This window comes from Callithrix jacchus, chromosome 5, assembly GCF_049354715.1.
Source record: "Callithrix jacchus isolate 240 chromosome 5, calJac240_pri, whole genome shotgun sequence".
Lineage (NCBI taxonomy): Eukaryota > Metazoa > Chordata > Mammalia > Primates > Cebidae > Callithrix > Callithrix jacchus.
In genome coordinates this window covers 92,561,294-92,577,235 of record NC_133506.1, presented here as the reverse complement: position 1 = coordinate 92,577,235, position 15,942 = coordinate 92,561,294, and the positions used below count along the sequence as shown (strand labels likewise).

The 15,942-nt window shown below is 41.2% G+C and overlaps 1 protein-coding gene and 1 long non-coding RNA gene across 3 annotated transcripts in view; one reads left to right on the top strand and one right to left on the bottom strand.

Moving 5' to 3' along the window:
- LOC128932116 (uncharacterized) overlaps positions 1 to 15,942 on the top strand; it is a 77,310-nt gene that overhangs the window by 45,698 nt on the left and 15,670 nt on the right. The window contains exons 2-3 of one of the 2 annotated variants that reach the window (XR_013535689.1): positions 9,359 to 9,418; positions 9,508 to 9,701. This is a non-coding gene — a long non-coding RNA (uncharacterized LOC128932116). Of the gene's footprint in view, positions 1 to 9,358; positions 9,419 to 9,507; positions 14,138 to 15,942 lie in introns of those variants that run through there. The other variant, XR_008481550.2, reaches the window with a different exon arrangement.
- Positions 1,290 to 6,844, bottom strand: KRT24 (keratin 24). The gene is made up of 8 exons (XM_017972719.4): positions 6,172 to 6,844; positions 4,942 to 5,024; positions 4,346 to 4,502; positions 3,458 to 3,619; positions 3,234 to 3,359; positions 2,682 to 2,899; positions 1,837 to 1,940; positions 1,290 to 1,638 (listed from the first exon to the last, which is right to left on the bottom strand). The coding sequence occupies exons 1-8, from the start codon at positions 6,784 to 6,786 to the stop codon at positions 1,535 to 1,537; spliced, it is 1,569 nt and encodes a 522-aa protein (XP_017828208.3). The 5' UTR covers positions 6,787 to 6,844; the 3' UTR covers positions 1,290 to 1,534.

Here is a 15,942-nt window from a genome sequence, read left to right as displayed (position 1 = left end):
TTTTATGCCATGTCCCATGTTCTTTCCTTGAGGACTGGCTTATAGAGTTGATTCTCTAATTTGTGATATGGGCACCTTAAATTCCTTGATTGAGAAAGTCCATAGCCAGCCTGGGTTGGTGCTATGCCTGGTTCTTCCTGGGACCCGAACCTCCTCCTGCCCAATCTTAACAGGTTTCATCATCCCAAACAAGACAAGACAAAGCCATGTGGCTTCAGGGATACCGTAGAAATGACAGAAAAGGGCTGTGACTACTGATGGGGTGAAAGATCTTAGTGGTGGAGAGTGGGGAAAACAAACCCCAGTGGTGAAGTGGCAGGTATCTGCTAAAGATGTGGCTAGATTTGGCAGGGGAACAAGTGCCTCAGGATCTCTTCTCTTTGGGGCTTTCAAGGTTTCAAGAAGTCGGATGCCATATCACATAGCCAATCTTATTTCCCATGACTCTTCTGTTTTGGCCCCTGCCCTAAATGGTCTGTAAACACACGTCTGATTCCTATGTCACTTCTGAAGCAGATTGTGAAATCAAGTCTTCACTGTTAACAGCTTTTTATCGTTTGCTGTCTTCTTTGTGTTTTAGCTTTTCTTCTCTGCTGAAATGTGAGCTTTTTGAAGTAGGAGGCATTTTTTTTCTTTTGTCTTTCTTTTTTCTTTGTTTTTGAGACAGAGTCTTGCACTGTTACTCAGGCTGGAGTGCAGCGGCACAATCTCAACTTACTGTAACCTCTGTTTCCCGGATTCAAGCAATCCTCCTGTCTCAGCTTCCCTAGTAGCTGGGACAACAAGCGCCTGCCACCACACCCAGCTAATTTTTGTATTTTTAGTAGAGATGAGGTTTCACTATATTGGCCAGGCTGGTCCTGAACTCCTGACCTTGTGATCCACCTGTCTCGGCCTCCCAAAGTGCTGAGATTAGACATGTGAACCACTGCACCTGCCCAGAGGCATATTTTGAGTTTCTTTTTTATCTATGAAATACTGAGTTCAGTGATGGACATATATAAACTAGGCATTAATTAATTATAAGTTGATTATTAAAATAATCACATCCTTCTTTGTGGGCCAAACTGTTGACACTGTAGTCTAATTTCAGCTATGATGACACTGAGTGTCATTTCTTGTGTGATGCCATGAAAAATGCCCACATTAAAAAATGGCTATAATCTGAGTTGTCTAAAGAAGGTAAGGTATAAACAATGAACTCATGTTAGTAATATAGTCATGCAGCTAGATCATAATGGATAGCTTCCTTCCTAGGTAAAATACTTTTTTAAAAACATAAGGAATAATTAACTTGCAAAAGTAAATTTATTGAAGCATGGAAACAATTAGAGCAAAGTTGTCAATTCAGCTATTTCAAGAACATTCTAATGAGGAAATAAGAAGCTGCAGAAAAATTGGCTAGTCATCCATTTTTGGACTAAAGCTTTTCCTGAAGTTATCCAGAACGATGCTTAGATTGATGCCATGACTTCGCTTGTGTCCTTCTTGATTTTTTTTCTTCGAAAGACACTCTTGTTGATCTGGACGTTCCTTATTTAAGTTTCACCTCTGAGATGCTGCTGACTTGAGATGAGACAACCTTGCCATCCACCAACTCCTCGACGATGGTCTTCGTTATTCTAGTCTTGCTGGAATCTGAAAATCATGGGATCACAATGTCAGTCTGGAAGCTATCACAGAGGCACAGAGCAGGAGAAATTCAGTTGCCTGTATTCAACGTGTTCTGTCTGGGTAAGATTATGTGAACAATAGCAGACCCTTTTCATATGACAAGCAGAGTATGCCTTTGCTTTTAAGTTACAGAATCATCATCAACTTAAAAAAAAAGTGTACCTCGTTCTTGACCAGAACAGCTTCCAGATCTTGAGTCACCAGATACCAGATCCCTGGATCCCATGTTTGTGGATCCTGAGTTTCTACCATCAAATCCTGCAAAACTAGAACCAGTGGAGAAGAAAAGAATTATGTTTTCTTTGCAGTTTGCAAAGGCAGGAGAAACCCTCCACCCCAGGGATTCCTCATGATGAAGATTTGGATGCGTTTTAATTGGATTATATGTTACTTTTTTGTTCAGTCTTGAACTCCTCGGCTCAAATGATCTTCCCATCTCAGCCTCCCAAGTATCTGGGACTATAGGTGTGCGCCATTATGCCCAGCTAATTTTTTTTTTTAGACAGGGTCTCACTCTATCACTCAGGCTCGAGTACAGAGGCATGATTACAGCTCACTGCAACCTCAGCCTCCTGGGCTCAAGTGATCCTCCTGCCTCAGTCCCCTGAGTAGCTGGGACTACTGGCACATGCCACCATGCCTGGCTAATTTTTGTATTTTTAGTAGAAACAGGGTTTCACCATGTTGGCCAGGCTGGTCTCAAACTTCTGACCGCCTGCCTCGGCCTCCCAAAGTTCTGGGATTGAACCATCACGCCTGGCCTCCAGCTAATTTAAAAATTATTTTTTATAGAGACGGGGTTTTGCTTTGTTGCCCAAGCTCGTCTTGAACTCCTGGGCTCAAGTGATCCTAAAGTGCTGGGATTACAGGCCTGAGCCACTGCACCCAGCCTGTGTCTGCTATTTTATTATTCTATATGTACAAGTCCAACCCTTGAGTTCCATTTTAGTTTTATACAATAAATTCACTAAGGCATGCATTTGAGTTTGCTCATGACTTTGGTTTACCCTCCCTCTCCATCGAGCAGGCGGCGGTAGGTCTCGATCTCCATCTCCAGGCGTGTCTTGATGTCTAGCAGTTGCGCATACTCGGCATTCTGGCATTCAGTCTCACCCCGGATCTGGCAGATCTGCTCTTCCAGGGCACTGATCTGCATTTGAATTTCTGACAGCTGAGCCACGTAGCCAGCTTCTGTGTCAGCCAGGGTTCCTTCCAGGGAGTTTTTCTGAGAAAAAGCAAATACGAAATTCATGATGAAAATAAATCACTGGATGATTTTTCAAAAATGCAATTTTACATGGCACTAGAAGTGCCCTTCACAATATGACCTATATTGTTATATTACTGCTTCTTTAATTTTGGTTGACAAACCTTTTTAAACGGAATCTTTTATGCGAAACAGAGTACATTATCTTTAACTGTTTTATGCTTTCTATAATCATAATACAGTTCTCCTTAACACTGCCTTTTTGATGTACCTAGTGAACCTCTTGGCAAAGAAAGAAAACGGCATTTGCTTAACTCCCTGTTGGAAAATGTGAATAGCTATTTGCACATACCATGGCCAGTTGGGACTGAAGCTCAATTTCCAGGGCCTGCAGGGTACGTCTCAGCTCTGTTATCTCATTCTTGGCAGAACTGGCTGCCCCAGCATCAGTGGAGATTTGTGCTTGCAGGGATGCACTCTAAACACAAACATAACGCAGCTGATGTAGGCTGATGAAAGGAGCGGAAGTGGCTTATGTGTGGCTCCTGGCCTAGGTGCTCAGCAGAGAGGATCTACCTGCTTGTTGAACTGCTCCTCAGCCTCTCGGCGGTTTTGCTCAGCCAGCTCCTCGTACTGTGCTCTCATGTCATTCAGTAATTTGGTCAGGTCGGTCCCTGGGGCAGCGTTCATTTCTACGGTCACCTCCCCTCCAGAGCTGCCTTGCATGATCTTCATTTCCTAGCATGAAGGAAAAAAGGCCACAGTGATGCATGTAGGAAAGCGAAGACTTCCTAAAATGTGCCTAGACAACAATTTGAAAGTAGGACACCGAAAGGAAAAAAAAATCAAATCTAGATTATAATTTACTGATGATTACTTTTGTTTTCTGGTCAGGGTGTGTGGGAAATTCACTTAGATAAAATTGAGTTTATTTTACTTTTTCTTTTGGAGATGGAGTCTCACTCTGTTGCCCAGGCTGGAGTGCAGTGGTGTGATCTCGGCTCACTGCAACCTCTGCCTCCCGGGTTCAAGTGATTCTGCCTCAGCCTCCTGAGTAGCTGGGATTACAGGTATACATCACCATGCCAGGCTAATTTTTGTATTTTTAGTAGAGATGGGGTTTCACCATGTTGGTCAGGCTGGTCTGGAACTCCTGACCTCATGATCCGCCTGCCTCGGCCTCCCAGAGTGCTGGGATTACAGGCGAGAGCCACCACACCCAGCCTATTTTACCTTTTTAGAGACATGGTATCTCTCTGTTGCTCAGGCTGGAATCCAGTGACACAATCATAGCTCACTGTGGCCTCCAACTCCTGGGCTCAAGGGATTCCCCTGCCTCAGCCTCCCCAGTTAATGAGACTATAGGCATGAGCCACTGCTCCCAACCAAGTTTATTTGTATAGAATGCATGTAGGGAGAAGTATGTTAGCTAGAGTTATTCATTTATGTAGAATATGTTCCTACCTCCTCATGGTTCTTCTTCAAGTAGACCAGCTCCTCGGTGAGACTCTCAATCTGTATCTCCAGGTCAGAGCGAGTCATGGTCAAGCCATCCAGGACTTTCCTTAGGCCATTGATGTCAGCCTCCACACTCTGCCGGAGACACAGCTCGTTCTCATACCTGGAAGGGGCAGCAGTAAGGCAATAAATACCGTGAGCTCACCTGGCCACATTTCAAAGAGTACCTTCCATTCTTACATATTAAAAAACTTCTCACCTGTGGGCATTTTGAATAAATAAAGATTACTAAGTTTTCTCTTGGGAAATTTTTCCTTCTAAAGAAAAATACCAGTCTAATATTAATTTTAATCAAGTCTAATATTTTTAATAATACAATTCTCATTCTAAATCTACCTCTTTCTTTTTCTTTTTGGTGAAATAGTGGTCTAAAGTTTACCCTTGGGATGTTTGTAAATTTAGGTCATAATCTTCTTATATATTATATATAAAATTATATATAAGAGGATTATATATTATATATAAATATATAATATAAATATATATATTTGTAAAATTTATTTTTTCCTATAACACTTGTTTTCAAGTCTTCGTTTCCTTACTTCAGTCTGAAGTCATCAGCAGCCAATCTGGCATTGTCAATCTGCAAAATGATCCCAGCATTTTCAACAGTGGCAGCAATGATCTAAAAAAGATGTTAATAGTGAATGGATCACAAATGATTTTTACCTTGTGTCTGCATGCCTACCTGTAAGGGTAGATGTTGCCTGTGTTATTAGCTCATGTGCATGTGTGTGTGTGTGTGTGTGTGTGTGTGTGTGTGTGTGTTTAGAGACAGTTTTGCTCTGTCACCCAGGCTGGAGTGCAGTGGTGAGATCTCGGCTCACTGCAACCTCTGCCAAGTGATTCCTGAGCCTTGGCCTCTTGAGTAGCTGGGATTACAGGTGCATGTCACTATGCTCGGCTAGTATTTTTGTATTTTTAGTAGAGACGGGTTTTCACCATCTTGGGCAGGCTGATCTCAAACTCCTGACCTAAGTGATCTGCCCACCTTAGCCTCCCAAAGTGCTGGGATTACAGGCATGAGCCACTGTGCCCAACCTGTGTTATTAGCTCTTAAAGGTGACTTGCTTTGCAAACTTATTTAGTAATGACACCTGTATATCTGGGGCTGATATATTTAGGACTAAATCTTTCTGCAAAATGGTAACAGTTTGCACATTTATTGGACTAGGCACAAGACCCTGTTTTACAGGACATAGCCCTCTGCATATTTCTGCTGCTTTGTTAGATCATTTTCTCATGAGCTTTTTTAGAAAACAGTGCAAAAATTGTATTTCACTTTCAAAAAAACGCTTTAAAAATATATTTCCCATGCAAGAGTGGCTAAACATTTTAGATTCTACTACATCCTTATGTAATATTTGCACCAGATTTTCTAGGAAGAAAAATAATCCTAAAGACGATTTAAATCTACTAAGACACTAACATATGTCAATCTGTCAGAATTAATCATAAATAATTAGATTGAACTAATATAGACTCACTGCCATCATTCTTATATAGAAATGATAATTAGCTGCTTGGCATTGTATACATTTTACTCTTATGTAGAAATACTGAAACTGAGATGCAAACAGAAAGTTAATGTTATTGGATGTCACATAAAGTACTATAATGATTAAGACACATCAGGCTCCACTCTGCATGTATAACAAGGAAATATGTCTTTAAATCTATTTCTTAACTTAAAATTTTCATTACAGTACATGATCTGAATAAAAGTGAAAGATCCACAAATAATAGAAACTCACGCATAGATAGAGTCTCACCTGGTTCCTGAGATCTTCAATTGTTGGATGGTATTTGCTATAATCTCTTCCAGATCCACTGTCTCCAGACCCAGGCCCAAATTTGTCATACCACTCCTTGATTTTATTCTCCAGATCAGTGTTGGCCTCCTCCAGAGCTCTGACCTTGTCTAGGTAATTGGCCAGGCGGTCATTGAGGTTCTGCATGGTTTGCTTTTCCCCTCCAGAGAAAAGCCTCCCATCGCCAACACCACCTCCCATACCACCACCATAGCTGCAGAAGCCTCCACCAGCACCACCACTGAATCCAGAACTCCCACAGAATCCAGAACCCCTGCCAAATCCAGAGACCCCGCCAAAGCTAGAACCCCCACCAAAGCCTGCCCCAGAGCCTGAAGGTCCCCCCAAACCACCCCCTACTGAGCAGCTACCAAAGCCTCCTCCAAAGCTGCCACCAAAAGCACCGCTGGACCCCCCACTCAGGCCACAGCTGCCGGCTCCTCCTTGGAAGCCCCAGGCCAAGCTGCCCCCAAGAGCACATCTGCTTCTACTGCTGAAGCTGCTTCCACCAGCAGACACCCTGGCTGAACTGCTGCCTCCAGCTCTGGAGGAGGAGACGCGGGATGAGCAAGACATGGTGCTCCTGCAAACGTGAGCTTGTCCAGGCGAATAGGAGAGGTGATGACAAGGAGTTATTCAAGGCTGCCTTTTTGCCTTTATATACACTCTTGGAGGGTGTTCCTTTTCTCTGTCACTTCTTAATCCCTGTTACAGTTTTGCTAATCTGTAATTGGATAATTACTTTTTCTTGAACACTTCTCTGAAGCTAGGTCAGAGCCCTGGGGCATTTACCATATCAATAACAATAAAAAAAAAAAGAGTAAGGTGGAGCAAAACAAAATAATTTTCAGAATTACTGGTTTAATCTTTCAGAGGTTTTGATGATTGGTAACTTCTCTGGAAGTGTAGTTCCATTAAATTTGCTTCATGATTTCATATTTGCAGAGAATATCACCAGGTTAACAAATGTAAATAAAATACTTAATATGATGAGAATAAGAATTTCCCATCAATCGTGTATCTTTTTATTCATATTGTTCTCAAAAGCTGAAATTAGCTTTCACATTAGCAATAATTTTGGATTAATTAAGCATCTATCTCTTTGATTATTTTGATCAGCATGTTTTTTAAGGTTGTTGAAGTTTGTGGTTTTAAGTTATTGCTTCCTTTGTACTTTTTGTATTTTGTACAAAATTATATGTTTTTATAGTTCATCAGGAAAACATAATAGTTTTTCAGGTAAGTATCATTAGATCTCAGCAACAGGTTTATTCAAGTAGATAATGTCTAAGAAAGATTGGACAAGTATTTAGGTAGATCGTTTTAATATGCTTTTCTTTCTGGTTGAATTCTAGTCTTATATAAAGAGAGCAACTTCCTTCTTGAGTCAAATTTCAAGAAATGAAGAGATGATGCTGTTATCTCCTGCCTTCATTTTAAAGATAAAAGAGGATTTGTATCTACTTCTAATAACTAGTGTTACAATTGGAGTTATTTTATAGATTCTGAACCCTCCCGAGTTCAGTTGTGCCTCAGGAGTTCTTTTTGTTCCTTTGTACTTTAGACAGTTTCCGTTCATGTCTTCTGGTCATTTCACAGACTAACCTTGATTCTGTGATTTGCAAGCTGTCTAGAACGTTGGTGGGTAGTGGATCAAAGGATTTTGATCATGTATAAAAAATACAACTCTGTTCTTGCCTGAAGTGTTAGAATTCTTTAGTAAACTTAGGTTTAATAGTGACTTTTTTTTTTTTTTTGAGACGGAGTTTCGCTCTTGTTACCCAGGCTGGAGTGCAATGGCGTGATCTCGGCTCACCACAACCTTTGCCTCCTGGGTTCAAGCAATTCTCCTGCCTCAGCCTCCTGAGTAGCTGGGATTACAGGCATGCGCCACCGTGCCCAGCTAAGTTTTTTGTATTTTTAGTAGAGACAGGGTTTCACCATGTTGACCAGGATGGTCTCGATCTCTTGACCTCGTGATCCACCCGCCTCGGCCTCCCAAAGTGCTGGGATTACAGGCGTGAGCCACCACGCCCAGCCCAATAGTGTCTTTTTAAAAGACAGATACTGTATAATTACAGTAATAGGAGGTGCCTGGAGTAGTCAAATTCATACAGAAAGAAGGTAGAATGATAGTTGCCAGTGGTTGAAGGATTGGGGATAGACAGTTGTTGCTTACTGGGCATAGAATTTTAGTTTTGCAATATGAAAAGAGTTTTATAGGTTGGTTGCATAATGTGAGTGTATTTAAGATGACTGAACTGTAAACTTATAAATGATTAAGATGATAAATTTATGTTATATGTATTTTACCACAATTTTTAAAAAGTCTTAAAAAACAGATTCTTCCAGAAATATTTTGTATCCTCCTTAGCTTTAAACTTCAGTAGCTGACTTTTGTTTATTTAAGAATTTTTTCCTTTTTTTGCCAATCTCTGTTAATGTAATAAAGCATACCTTAAGCTTTATATTCAATCATTTGTTAAACAATGTTTTGCTTCTTTTAATTTTTCCTTAAATTGCATTTGATTGGGACACATGATGAAATAGGTGATGATTCCATTACCATGTAGCTCTTATGTGGCTTTTATGCTCTACCTGTACTGTTTTCATAGGAGTATGATGTTACTCTTCTTCGTATTTAGAGTGACATGTCTCCCAGGGGTACAAGGTGTACAAACTTTCAAATTGTTAAGCTGGGAGTAGTTTTTATAACGCCCTTCTAAAGTAGCTAAAAAATGCACCACACATAATGTGTTGGTCATCTTGCCTTGCCCATCCCTAAAGCTATGAAACCAAAGAAACCCAAACCCTAATGATTAAATGGTCTGAAAATGCTGGCAATGGGAGGAACAGTCATAGAGTTTTCCTCACTTTTAAAACTATGAAATGTAATCTTTCCATTTTTCTAAAGACTGCATTTGGCTGAAAGCAGGTTTAAGGAAAGGAACCATAGCTAAGTGAAAGAAATCCAATGAAACAGAGATTTAAGAGCCTGGATGGAAAGAGCTTTATGTAGAAAGAATGAAAAAAGACAAAATTTCACAGTGTTTTTGCCTCTGAACTTTGCCTGGGGTTGCGGAGTTTTTTTTTTTTTTTTTTTTAGTTGTCATCTGAGTTGTATTAATAGCTTTTTTCATTTTGGCAGCTTTATCTTTGGGGTATTTGGACATTTGGGTCTCAACTGAGGAAACCTGTGTTGTCTCAGGTATTCTATCTCACTTCTCATTGTTTAGCTTTCTTCTTCATATAATTTATAATACCGGGTATCCATCATTTCTTTCTTTTTAATTTCAGCTTCAGGTGGCCAGGTGCAGTGGATCATTCCTGAAGCCCCAGCACTCTGGGAGGCTGACGTGGGAGGATCACTTGTGCACAAGAGTTTGAGACCGGCCTGGGAAACATAGTGAGACTTCATCTCTACTAAAAAAAAAGAAAAAAATTAAGTTCTTCTGAGATGCTTCTCTGATATTCTTCAGAGATGACCCATGGTAAGGGCTTTTAATGGACAAAACAGCCATTACTGCATCCAATTCTTTGCCTAACGAATCAGTGTATAAATAAATGCATCAATAAACCCATAGGATTTTCTTCTCTGTTAGCATTTTCTTAAGTGCATTGTCAGTCCTTCTTTCTGTTGTATCTGTGTGACTTTTCTTTTACATGTGCATCTGTCAAACAGACTAATCTTGATTCTATAATTTGCAAACTGTCTAGAATGTTGGTGTGTTGTGGATCAGAGGATTTTGATCACATATATAAATACATCTCTGTTCTTGCCTGAAGTGTTAGAATTCTTTAGTAAACATTAGTTTCCATTGTTTTGAGACATTTGCAAATACTGTCTTTATTTGAAGTAATGACTTGCCAAAGATAACAAAGTAGTTCTTGGTATTTCTTTTATCTGTAAAATGAAAGCTTCACAAGTCTGGTGAGGTTCCAGTGAAATAGGATGTCAGGAGTGCCAACCTCAGTGTCTGGCATGCAGGAGCTGTTTGGTGTATAATCATGGAAAAGAGACAGACTGGCGGGGGACGGTGGCTCATACCTGTAATCCCAGCACTTTGGGAGGCCAAGGAAGGCAGATCACTTGAGGTCAGGAGTTTGAGACCAGCCTGGCCAACATGGTGAAACCCCGTCTCTACTAAAAATAAATGTATTGATGAACCCACCAGATTTTCTTCTCTGCTAGTATTTCCTTAAATGCATTGTATGCTTTCATTCTGTCTATCTGTGTGACTTTTCTTTTACATGGTGCATCTGTCAAACAGACTAATCTTGATTCTATAATTTGCAAACTGTCCATTTTATAATTGCAAAATTAGCTGGGTGTGATGGTGTGTGTCTGTAATCCCAGCTCCTCAGGAGGCTGAGGCAGAAGAATCACTTGAACCCAGTGGGTGGAGGTTGCAGTGAGCCAAGATTGCACCACTGCACTCCAGCCCCTGAGAACACATCTCTGTCTCAAAAAAAAAAAAAGAGAGAGACTGAACCTTAGGTGTCTGGGCTCCCAGTTCAAATTTTGAATCACATAATTTTGAAAGAATCACATAAAAGTTATATTTTATTATAGGATATGATTTCAATAATAAGTGCAGAATGACGTGCAGATAGTAACCATCAATCAGTATTTGTGTATGTGTGATAGATTACTAGTATTTAAGAGATTTTCAGATTAATTTTCAGATTAATGTATTGCAGGTTTTTAGACTAGTAGGAAAACCAAATACTGAAATGTATGGCGTATTGCTCATGATGAATCTTTACAGAACTGAGACTAGAACTTGGGGATTCTATCTTCTGTTCATTTGAGAAAACGTTCTGTTGTTTGTTTTTCAGACAGACGCATCAGATCAGAGTAGGGAAGTTGCTGGGTTTAGAGTATTTGCTGAAGGTTGACAAAACTTTCTGTGGCAGACAGTAAAGAAGGGAAAGTATACATTTAAACAAGTTTTTAGCCTTTAATTTTTGTGGGTACATAGTAGGTATGCAGATTTCTCATGGGGTACATGAGATATTTCGATATAGGTATACATAACACTTAGGGTAAATGGGGTACCCATCACCTCAAGCACTTATCCTTTGTGTTACAAACATTCCAGTTATGCTACTTTTAGTTATTATAAATTATACTATTAAGTTATTATTGACTATAGTCATTCTGTTGTGCTATGAAATACTAGGTCTTATTCTTTCTATTTTTTTGTACCCATTAAGCCTACTTACTTTTTCCTGACTCCTCCATTTCCCTTCCCAGCCTCTGATAACGATCATTGTACTCTGTATCTCCATGAGTGCAATTGTTTTAATTTTTAGCTCCCACAAGTAAGTGAGAACATGCAAAGTTTGTCTTTCTGGGCTTGGCTTATTTCACTTAACATAATGACCTTCAGTTTCATCCATGTTGTTGCCAATGATGGGGTCTCATTCTGAATAGTACTCCGTTGTGTCCATGTGCCACTTTTTCTGTCCAATCTACTGTTGATGGATGCTCAGGTTGCTTCTAAATCTTGGCTACTGTGAATAGTGCTGTAATAAATATGGGAGTGCAGGTGTCTCTTTAATATGCCAATTTTCTTTCTTTTGGACACATTGGAAAGTATAGATTTGATGTGCGAACCATCTCTTTGTAATGCCTGAGAGATTGTAGATACACAATAAGTATTCCTTGGATTAATAAAACTAGCTGGCCTGATTTTCTTCATAAACAACCTGGGTCGCTGATTACTTTTGCTCTTTACTTTGTGTTGTGTTTTGTTTTCTGAATCTTTATGCTCCACTTCTGTGTTAGTGATTTTCAGTGTGTGGTGGTGGAGAACGGGGCTTGGTGGTGAGAGGAAATGTCATTTGGGAGTGGGGCAGAAAGGATAGGCAAGAGTCACATGGGGACCTCGCTGTGGGGAGTCATTGTTTGGGCCAGCCTCTTGCTGGTGGCTGCTGTAGGCCTCACCAGGCTCAACCACTTAGAAGAGGAAAAAAAGGTTTTGCAGTAATAACATGACCAAGAGTTCACTCCAGTGGATCTAGCACCACCCATCGATGGATTGGGTGTGCCATTGTCACACCCCAGAAATCTACCAGTTCTGTGCCTGTTTCTCTTCCTTCACTCCTTTCTCTCTTTCCCCATCACCTTTGTCCATTTTTTCTCTTCCTGGTTTAAGTGTGTCTATTTGAAGGCTTCATTTTCTCCACCAGGAAGCATCTGCTTGGTCATGCTATTTGGCCAAATTTTGTTCTGGAAGAAAAATCACTTGGCTTTGTTCTTATATGTCAGTGTGTTAGAGTCTCTCTAAATAACTCAATTCTCTACGTTTCCTGAGGATCATTCAGTGACTTTATGGAGAGTTAGGGGAATGGGTGACTTTGCAGGGGTTGGATGCTTTGTCCTCCAGGGTCCACAGTCAAGACAGTTTGAAGTCAGCACAGTTTTCAAGGATTTGGCTCTGCTTAAAAGTCCTTTTGAGCCTTTCTTCATACCAGGCAGACTGTGGTTTTCTCTTCAGAAAATCCGCAAATGTGAAAAACCCAGATTGCAACTTGAGCAGTAGGGCCCAGCCCCCATGCCTCTTGCCAATGCTAAGTCCATACATTGGACCTTCCCGCTCTGTCTCTTTGAGCTTGACCCCTCAACCTCCTGGAGGCCTCTGATGACAGAGAAGCTGCAAATCTTTGGTTCAGGAATCCAGGGCTTAAATAGTAGCTTCAAAGAAAAAGAATGGCATGGTATTTTATATAAGATTCTATTTTATCTGATGGCATTTTATATGATAGGCCCAGAGAAAGCTTCATCAGCCTCATGTCTCTTGTGCTCTGTACACCAGAACAACACAGCATTTGAGTACAGTTGATGTCTCTAGAACAAGCCACCATGTTCTCATCCATAAAATTGTTACATTGGTCTATTTACTTTTCAAGTTCCCTTCCAGCTCAAAGTTTTAGCAATCTGGTAATTAAATATGTTATTTCTCATATTTAGGAAGTGTTGTGTATAGGAATTAGAAGGGATTTTCTTTACTAGATCATTAGCTGCCAAAGTTCACTACTTGTACTTGTGAACTGGGTAGGGTGGAAATTACACTTAGCAGTCCCCTTAACTGGCCTCTATGTGTCTGCTCCAAGGAAAGCTCTCATAAAGGCACCCAACTGAGGAAGAGGATACTCGCCTAGAAATTCTTTCAAAACAGTGTTCTTGATCAGAGTTACAATTAGAAATAAACAAAGACAACCAGAAAAATCTCTGTGAGTTGATAATTCTCTTAGATAACTCTGGTATAAAGGGAAATATATATTTATGATAAGAGTGTCTTTTGAATACTGATGAGATGGCTTGCTGCCAATAGAAATACTAGCTATGAAGCCAGATCTTTCCAGAAAGGGAGAAAAGGAATGGGACTCAGTTGTGATGTGGACGCTGACTAGATGGAGTGAGGAGAAGTTCTCAGTAAACAATTATGCTTCTCTTTTGGTGCCCGTACCCTGGAGTCAGGGAAACCAGGTGCCTGGAAACCTTGGTTGAAGGGTGTCATGTAAGCCTGTCTCCTTCCCACAGTGGCATTCGACAGCAAGTCCAGGACCTACCATAACCCTTCTGTGTGTAGAATGGACACAAGCACATAGTTCTAAAGAAGAATAATGGATGAGCCATTCATTGGAGGTGACTGGGTGTTTCTAGAAGTACTTTTGATGTGATTCATCTTGGAGCAAGGCCTAAAACCACACCTTCTTCTGTTCTGTGTATCCAAATTTTATCACTTTTCAAGGGCTATCTCTTCTGGAACACTCCAACCCTTAACGTGCCAGCTTCTCCTTCTCCCTGCATAATTTTTCTTTCTTACTCTTCTTACAGTTTCCACTACATTATGTAACACTTGGTCCTTCTTGTATATTTCTTTGACAATAAAAAAGGAGAGTATTCATTGTAAAAAAATTTAAACATGCAGATGTGTTTTCTTTAAAGATTTTTAAGTTTTACAAGTTGTACATGTTTATTTTGAAAAATGAGAAAGTGCATGTAAACAGCAGGAAATAAAGATAACTTGGAAGAGGATTCAAGATGGCGCTGTCAGAACAACCCAGGATTGATGCTCATGGTCAATGTGCGGAGGGGGTGAGTCAGGGCCACATTTCCAGACGGATCTTTGTTGCCCACAGAATGGGGAAATTCCTAGGTATAGAGGAGACGCGGGATGCCAGGCAGAGGTTTTGGCTGGTGCAGCCGACGGCTGGTGCGGCGGCGGCCTGCGCTGTGGCGGTGCTACACAGCACTCCGCACAAAGCGCGCTTGTCTGGGTGCCCTGTTGGGCCGGCAACCTGAGACTTGGGAGGGCTGAACTTGAGACTGAACGGGACTTGGACAGTGAGCCAGCCCAGGAGATTCCAGGGTCACAGCGTTTGGGGTAGCGCAGTGGGACAAACAAAACGGCGATTCCTAACACTCCCCGTGGAGGGGTTCCCTGAGGCCGCAGCTCCGTGCGGGAGGTGCATCTGACATTACCGAGGCAAACCACCGCTACTGAGGTACACGCTCATTGCTGACGCAGCCTGCCATTGCCGAGGCAACCAGCTACAACAGAGAGACTCCGCTGCACGGCGTAGCTGTGGCAGCAGGGCAGAGACCGCAGCAGAAGGGCAGAGCCTGCAGCAACAGGGCGAAACTCACACCAGCAGGGCGGAGCCTCGGCAGGCAAATAGTGACTAGACTGCCTCCTAGCTGGGCAGGACAGCACAGCAGACACTCACAAGGAAAGCCCCAACCCCCCCCAGACAGAGTATCTGAGAAAAAAAGGGTTTTTTTTTAATGAGTTATGTTGCAGCAAAATTAAACATAGCAGCCTAACAGCCCTGAATGCACAACAGAGCTCACAGCTCAGCACTTGAGCTCCTATAAAGTACAGACCGTCTCCTCAAGCAGCTCCCTGACCCCTCTATATACAAAAGACTGACATTTGGCAGGCATCATTCTGGGACAAAGATAGCAGAAAAAGAAACTGGTAGCATCCCTTACTGTTCCGCAGCTGCTATAGGTGCACCCCAGACAAGCAGGGCCTGGAGTGGACCTCAGCAGTCGTACAGTGAAGGGGCTAGACTGGTAGAAGGAAAAGCAAGTAACAGAAATACTTCAGCATAAACAATCTGGGTGTCCACTCAGAGACCCAATCGAAAAGTCAGCAACTACACAGACGACAGGTGGATAAATCCAGAAAGATGGGAAGAAACCAGTGCAAAAAGGAGGAAAACACCCAAAACCAAAACAACTCACCTCCTACAAAGGACCAAAACTCCTCACCAGCAAGGGAATAAAGCTGGATGGAGAATGACTGTGATGAAATGACGGAATTAGACTTCAGAAGGTGGATAATGAGAAACTTTTGTGAGCTAAAAGAACATGTTTTAAATCAATGCAAAGAAACTAAGAACCTCGAAAAAAGATATGAAAAAAGATTCAAGGAAATGATAACAAGAATGGATAACTTAGAGGGAATATGAATGAATTAAAGGAGCTGAAAAACACAATATGAGAACTTCGCAAAGCATGCACAAGTTTCAATAGCCGAATTGACCAAGCAGAAGAAAGGATATCAGAAGTCGAAGATCAACTCAATGAAATAAAACGAGAAACCAAGATCAGAGAAAAAAGCGCAAAAAGGAATGAACAAAGTCTCCAAGAAATGTGGGACTATGTGAAGAGACCTAACCTACGTTTGATAGGTGTACCAGAGCGGGACGAAGAGA